The 7,171-nt window shown below is 47.6% G+C and overlaps 3 protein-coding genes across 4 annotated transcripts in view; 1 reads left to right on the top strand and 2 right to left on the bottom strand.

The window, feature by feature from the left end:
* Positions 1-7,171, bottom strand: part of LOC117582390 (unconventional myosin ID) — a 37,475-nt gene that overhangs the window by 17,534 nt on the left and 12,770 nt on the right. The window contains exons 4-9 of one of the 2 annotated variants that reach the window (XM_034270068.1): positions 6,236-6,461; positions 5,797-6,180; positions 5,656-5,735; positions 4,184-5,587; positions 3,964-4,121; positions 3,713-3,896 (exon numbers count right to left, since the gene is read on the bottom strand). In XM_034270068.1, the coding sequence (XP_034125959.1) occupies positions 3,728-3,896; positions 3,964-4,121; positions 4,184-5,587; positions 5,656-5,735; positions 5,797-6,180; positions 6,236-6,461 (2,421 nt within the window). In that variant the 3' untranslated portion in view covers positions 3,713-3,727. Of the gene's footprint in view, positions 1-3,337; positions 3,897-3,963; positions 4,122-4,183; positions 5,588-5,655; positions 5,736-5,796; positions 6,181-6,235; positions 6,462-7,171 lie in introns of those variants that run through there. The other variant, XM_034270067.1, reaches the window with a different exon arrangement.
* LOC117582397 (alpha-ketoglutarate-dependent dioxygenase alkB homolog 6) lies at positions 9-1,383 on the top strand. The gene is made up of 2 exons (XM_034270080.1): positions 9-161; positions 219-1,383. The coding sequence occupies exons 1-2, from the start codon at positions 132-134 to the stop codon at positions 864-866; spliced, it is 678 nt and encodes a 225-aa protein (XP_034125971.1). The 5' UTR covers positions 9-131; the 3' UTR covers positions 867-1,383.
* Positions 1,041-2,446, bottom strand: LOC117582394. The gene has a single exon (XM_034270078.1). The coding sequence runs from the start codon at positions 2,327-2,329 to the stop codon at positions 1,412-1,414; it is 918 nt and encodes a 305-aa protein (XP_034125969.1). The 5' UTR covers positions 2,330-2,446; the 3' UTR covers positions 1,041-1,411.

Here is a 7,171-nt window from a genome sequence, read left to right as displayed (position 1 = left end):
GAACGTTTCCCGGAAAAAGTGCGACCAGATCTTCAAAATATGTTATCGATTGCTGCTCTGCAAAAATTTAAAGTCAAAATATTGATTTGCAATAAAAGTAAATAAATTGGTAAATAAGCCTAGACACAGCCATGGACTTTACCGGCTTTGAAGTGCGCAAGGTGAGTGAAGCATGCAAGTTCTCGGTGCATTGTTAATCCACTCCCAATCTGTTGCAGTGCCCACCGACTGCCATGTACATTCCAAATTTCATTACTTCCGAGGAGGAGCAAAGGATCCTTAGTCATATCGAGCGTACGCCAAAGCCGCGCTGGACACAGCTGCTGAATCGCCGGCTGGTCAACTATGGCGGTGTGCCGCATCCCAATGGCATGATTGCCGAGGAAATACCCGAATGGCTGCAAAGCTATGTGGACAAGGTGAACAATTTGGGTGTCTTCGAGACACAGAATGCCAATCACGTGCTGGTCAATGAGTATTTGCCGGGCCAGGGCATTCTACCACACACCGATGGACCACTCTTCTATCCCATCATATCCACAATTTCCTGCGGCGCGCACACCGTGCTGGAGTTTGCGAAGCGGCAAGTAGAGGGAGAGGCCGGGGATCAGGCGTGTCGGGAGGTTCTGTTCAAGCTATTGCTGGAGCCGCGCAGTCTGCTCATTCTGAAGGACACGCTGTACAGTGATTACTTGCACTCGATTGGCGAGATCAACGAGGATGTGCTCTGTGATCGCATTTGCAACTACGATTTGTGTGAGACCACCTACAAGATGGGTGACCATTTGGTGCGCCGCGCACCACGCATCTCCCTGACCATACGCAATGTGCCCAAGACCAGCAAAATGAAGCTGAAGTTCTGCTAGACTGACCCAAAAAACCGAAGCACGTTAATGTTGTAGCTGTTGATTAAATGTTAACTAAAAATGCACAAACAAAAAGCAAACCCACTGATGTCTCAGCACCCGTAACTTATTCGGGGTGCATGAATCTTCCGCTAGTTGTTTAAGCACCCACACGCGCACCTGAGCAATCCAATGTTTGCCCAACAAAAGTGCTTTATTTTACCATTAATATTATGAGTAGATATATATATATATAAATGTTTTTTGTATTACGTATATTGTGAAGCAATAAGTTCAGCCGCTCTGTGACAGGTTCCTTAACCCCAAGCTGGATGCAGCAGTCCGGCTGTTTAGATTTAGTTTCGCGCAGCAATTTTTTAAGAGCAATCCACGGCTGAGAGCTATGAATTGTGTACAACCTATTGTTAAATGGAGAAATGATCCCTCTGTGTGTATTTTTGTAACCATTTTTTGTCACCCTGCACCGAACAAAATGAAAAGTGTTGCAAAATAAAAGTTATTGTCGATTGTTACCACACGCAGTGTGCTCCCACAACTTAGCCCTTTTAGGCATCCGCCTCCTGCCACTCCAGACGAAACTCCCGCTCGAAGACCAGCCGATCGTACAGACGCACCTCGCTGATCCGCGCCGAGATGTCCAGTCGCAGCTCGCTCACCGCCAGATGAAAGTTCTGTCGCACGGTGCGCTGCTTGTCCGGCGTCAGTTGGTTCAGGGGCTTCCTGAAGATGCTGATGATGCGCTGCAGATGATACTCCACACTGGCGCAGCGCCCAATGCAGACCCACAGGTTCTCCGGGTCGTGTATGTTGCCCGGAAAGCGGGTGCGCTGATCGAACGGCGCCTTGCCCGACAGCAGCGCCCGCACCTCGGCCACAATCTCTTGGTGTGTCTTCAGGTCCCTGGTGCTGAGGGTCGTGAACTCGTATTTGTCGCAAAAGTACATCAGTTCGGAGATGGCCACCCAGGGCTGCGAGGAGAGCGTTGTATGATGATTCGACCAGTTGGAGTAGCCCGCGGGCGTCGGCGTTTTGGTGGCAGTGGCCGCAGCAGCTGCTGTGGCCGTGCCACTGGCCGGGGCAGTGCTCTTCGTGGGGCTGCCCACTTTGGCTGGCATGGGCTTGATAGCCGCTTCCAGGCTACTTCCATTTGTGGCTCTCTTTTCTGCGGTGCGATGCAGCTGCTCCATTTCCTTCTCGTGCTCGCGTGCCCTCAGATACGCCTCCTTCTTCATTTGCAGCTCCTGCAGTTTGGTCAGCTTCGGCGGCGACGAGGACCGTGTGAATATGCTGGCCGGCGGTGGGGGTGCCGGTGTCGCAACACCGCCTATACTCAAAGCAGACTCATTCTCTGTGTAAAGCGAATGGCCGTTGGTGTCCAGCGATGCACTGCGCCCGTACTTGGCCCGATAACGCTCCAGGGTGTCCAGCGAGAAGCTGAGCTCCTTCTTAATGGCTTTCTGCATGGTTTTTTCAACCCGAGCGATTCGCTTTCGGCTTTTATGTAATCACCTTGAAAGCGTTCAATGCGTTCCTACAATTGCACGCGTGTTCCCCTTCGAGAATTTACAAGCGAATGCACAAAGCGAATTTCGAACGAACGAAATTAATTTTGCTCTTCTTCGGCAGGGCTCTCTCTTTATTTTTATCTTTTATCAATCGGCGGCGGGCCATGTGCACTTTATTTTGGTCTCTGCCAATACATTTTGATTCGAATACAACAATTTTGAACACACACACACACACACACGGAGAAAGGCCAAACAACTTGTAGAACGACTAAATGCTCTAACTAAACTAATCTAATGTGGAGATTAGCTTCTTTTTTAATTCTCGCTTCTTCAATTTGCGTATTCCTTTTTTCAAACGTTTCACGGAATATTTCCTTATGAATTGTTTGGTTTTTTTAAGTTTTTTGCAACGAATTGCTGGCGAAAGTTCTATCTCGGTCAGCAACTGTTGTAGACTGGGAAATTTGCGCAAGTTCTGTGCTGGCAGTTGGACAGCAGCTGGGAGCGCCTGATGCCAGAAAAACAAAGGCTGTTTCTGCACAGGCTCCTTCGCTTTGGGTGTGGTATTCCAGTTCTGATCCGCCATTGCCAAAAGGTAGGAACTAAATTTGAAGAATTTAAAACATTTTCCTTAAAATTCGAATAATTTTTAGTTCTTTTTTCACTTACTTTAATTTCTGTTCCTATTGTTACCTTGCTGCGTTGTGGCTGAAGTTGAACGGATTGATTTCAAGTCTTACTTTCGGAGCTAGAACTGGTGACAGACTCACAGCCTACTTTTCCGTACAATTTATAAATTTGTGATTGATTTATTTATTATATCGTAATGGCACACATTGTGGATGAAGTACAAAATCTTATTGAATTCGTTGCATACATATTTTATTTATTTATTAAGTTTATTTCTCGTTTTGTTGTTGTTTGTCGTGTGCCTGATTTTTCTTTAATTAAAAATGCACAAAGTACACATTGAATACTTTTTAATTGCTGTTTGTCTGCCAGCTCAACAGGCAGCTTGCTAATCGTTCACATGGATTGTGGTTAAATAAATAAATCGCCTTAAACAATACGTAATAGAAAAATGTACAAAATTACACACAAAATTGCTTGACAAAAACAAAAAAAACACACACAGACACAGACATATACATAGATACGCGTAGAACTAACTAGAAAACATTCTTACAACTACAATAGGGAGAGGGAGCGTGGGTTAGCAGAAGGCACAGGGTATACACAGAAGTGAGCTTGATTTAGTGGACAGATCAGTGACAAGTTTAAGTAGAAAGTTCCTTAGCTTAGGGTTAGTTTGCAAATGTACAATTAGGTTGGTGTCCACTCTCGCTTGTCCTTTCAAACGCAGTAGGACGAGGGCACCTCGAAGATAATGCTGCCAGCGGAATGACGGAAATTTGGTATCTCCACATTGGCCGCACCCTCGACCACAATGTTGCGCGGTTTATCGCCCAATCTGCAGGCAATATTACTGCTCACATTCACGCGCAGTTCCGTGCCAGTTAAGCTGCAAGAGAACACACAAAATTAAGGCATGGTTGAAGCGTGTTGTGCTCCATTGCTGCTTGACTTACTCATGATACTTCTTGCAGACAATGCCCACCAGCTCGCCAATGCGATCCTCCCTCAGTGGTGATGTCTCGCCTTGCAGCGAGAACACCAAATCGTTGTTCTTGGGCGAGTGGAAGACAATCAGCTGATCGCGTCCGGGCGTAACACTGATTGAAGTCAGCTGTGGACAGAGAGGTAACAGATGTTAAATGTTTACAAGGTTAGAAACTAATCCAAACTCACCTCTCTGATGCCAATGGAGCGCTGTAAATCACGGAACTTCTTCTTGATGCCATCCAGCTTGTAAATGGTCGAGTCTGTCACAATGAATGCACGATCCGCCTGCTTGTTGTGCCGATTGAACTTCTTCACGAAGCCGGAGAAGAGCACCTGGCGTACGGAGTCGCCACCGCCGTGATTCTTCATATTCCGCACATTTGTGGTGTACGAATCGTAGCCGCTGTTGTCCTGCGAGTTGGACAGATAGTCGCCCAGCCAACGACGCTGCTGGCCCCAGTGGGGTCGTCTGCCTGCCAACGCTGTGGCTGCAATGATCTGCAGCCGCAGCTGTGGCCACTCGCTGCGTGGATACTTGCGCAGAATCATGCAAGCGCGCCAGTTATCAAAAATGCGATGCAACTTCGCCTCCGCCTTGCGTCCTGCCAGCGGGGGATGTGGCCATTGAATGCTCTTGCCGTAGTCCCGCAGCTGTTTGGCATTGCGGAAGCGATTGGCCAGCTCCTGGACGTAGCTGCGCAACTTGTAGGTTTTGTAGGCCCGCATTATGGCCATGGCTGCCTTCATCTTCTTGTAGTTGCGCCGGGCAATCCAGCCACGCACCTGCTTCTGCAGCAGCGTCACAATGTGTGGGATCATCTCATTCCGCTGCTGTTCCAGCGCAAACAGCGTCTTGGGGGAGCGTATAAAGATCTTGGTGTGGCCGTACTTTACATCCTGCGCGAAGCCCTTCTCCTCGATGAGCACACGCACGCCATCGCGATCGCTGCCGGCACGGAAATTGGGCCACGTGTACTGTGAGATCATTTTGTAGCGCAGCAGGAACTTGTCGTACCGCTGACGATGCACAAAGCCCGCACGACGCACGCGCACATTCTCGAGCAGACCTAAATACCGCACTTGATGCTGCACTCGCTCCTCGTCGAACACAGTGGAGCTCTTGATGTCATTTGGCTTGACGCAGCGCACATAGAAGGGTTCCTTCTTCAGCAGCGTCACGACCAGTTCGGCCATCGATCGCTGGAAGAGTGTGCCCGCTGTCAGCGGTCGCTTTGTGGTCTTCTTGATGTCCTGCGCACCCTCGGGCCACATCTCGCTGAGGTTTGCATCCTTGGAGTTGTGCAGCAAACGCTTAAAGTCCTGATACAGCGTGTCCTTGTTCTTTTCGATGAATCCATTGATGTTGTAGATGACATCCCCGGCGTAGTGCGTGATGCGGAAGTCCTCGCGATGCTTCAGCTCCTTGTCCGTGGGCTTCAGCTGGCGACTGGTGTAGTGCGGATGTTTGCTCAAGTTCTTATCCATGGCGCCCAGCAGCGTGTCATCGGTGACATTGCCCACACTCAGACAGGCCTCATCCATGATGGCAATGATGCCCTTGTGCGGCTGCTCCACAAGATCGCAAATGATCTGAAAGGCAAATGGAAAGGGATTTTAGTTTAAGGTTTGCTTGGAGCTAGTGCCTTTCGGGGACTCACCTTATTGTTAAAGTAATCAATATTTGTCCACTCGATGCCCTCGCGCTGGTACTCCTCCTGCTCCTGCTTTAGCACCAGTTCTGCGGCGAAATAAAATATTTTATAAGCTTCAATCAACGTTAAAGTCCCCTCCACACCCACCTATAAACAACTGCTGCAGCTTCTCGTTGCAATAGTTAATGCAAAACTGCTCAAAGCTGTTAGAATCGAAGATCTCAAAGCCATAGATATCGAGCACACCAATGACAGAGTTGTGCCGCGCTTGGGTCTTGCTGCCGCGGAAGAGTATCGCACGATTGATGCGTGAAATGATCCAGGTGAAGAGACGATCGTAGATGGCCTTGGCCAGCGCATCCTTGCCGTACTCTGCCTGTGTGGCATTGTGATCCTTCTGCATGACATTGCCACCAGCGGCAATGACGCGTTTGGTCAGAGCCGTTGCCAGCTCCGATTCGGTGACTTGCAGCAGCTTGGCCGTGGACTGCAGACTCTTTTTGTTGCTGATAACCAGCTCATCCTCAATGGCTATAGGGGGGAACAAATCAATTAGAATTCAATACAAATTATAACATAAACTCACTTTGAAACTCCACATTGCCCAAGTGCAGCACAGCGGCAACTGTGCGCCAAATGGTGTGCACCTCATCCGTGGAGAAGCCCAAAGTCTTGAAGGCATTGCACGTGCCCTTGTAGTCGGATTTCTCTGTCAGTATATCCATGCTGCCTTGGTTCAAATAATGATATTTGCCCGTCTCCTTTTGCAGCTCATACTGACGCAGTTCATTGTCGCTGGCTCCGCGTAGAAGCTAGAAATGGAAACCCAAATGGGGGGCATTAGTTCAGGCACAAATTATACAGTGACCATATCTATATCGCAAGTATTTAGCACAGCATGCAATTAGTAGACGTGCTAGATATTATTGCATTTCCGTTTTGCCATTTTAGTTGTCTGAGGAATTTCTATGCTCATCTAGTAAGGGATTTTGGCTCACTTTTGAATGAGTAAAATTCGTACTTTAACCTATAAAAATCACTCCTTTAACAGTTACTTTTGCACACGTTCTTGGCTCATATCTCACGTAAAAGTGGGCAAGTTCAGCACCCAAATACTTACTATCTAATAACTTTTGACAAATGCAGACACAATCTATGATCGATGAGGAATAAGTAACAAATTTCCTACAGTATTTATTATGAGGAAATACCCCTGAAAGTCTGAAGCCAGACCAAACTCACACTCAACCAGAACTAGCACTTTATGGCGCTGCTAATTAAACAGTAGATTAATTTGCTATTAAATAATTCAGCTGGATATTGGCAATCAAATAGCTCTATCAATTAACACCTTCCCACAGATTAAATCAAGCCGAACAATGGTTCATTATACTCACATAACAAAGGTGCGTATTGAATCTATTTTGATTTCTTAGTGTATAAGTCGGGGTAGGGCATGGGCTATGTTATCATTTCGATGATATCATCAATAAGCAAAGCCAAAGACCAGGGACAAGAGTTC

The sequence above is a fragment of the Drosophila guanche genome, unplaced genomic scaffold (assembly GCF_900245975.1).
Source record: "Drosophila guanche unplaced genomic scaffold, DGUA_6, whole genome shotgun sequence".
Classification (NCBI taxonomy): domain Eukaryota; kingdom Metazoa; phylum Arthropoda; class Insecta; order Diptera; family Drosophilidae; genus Drosophila; species Drosophila guanche.
Note: the sequence above shows the minus strand (reverse complement) of the source record. Positions and strands in the feature narration are given on the sequence as shown.

What these genes read in the sequence shown, in the direction of transcription:
- LOC117582397 (XM_034270080.1), top strand. Translation starts at nt 132, where the DNA reads ATGGACTTTACCGGCTTTGAAGTGCGCAAG. An exon ending in CCGGCTTTGAAGTGCGCAAG is followed by an intron (nt 162 to 218) that starts GTGAGTGAAGCA and finishes AATCTGTTGCAG; the next exon opens with TGCCCACCGACTGCCATGTA.
- LOC117582394 (XM_034270078.1), bottom strand. Translation starts at nt 2,329, where the DNA reads ATGCAGAAAGCCATTAAGAAGGAGCTCAGCTTCTCGCTGGACACCCTG.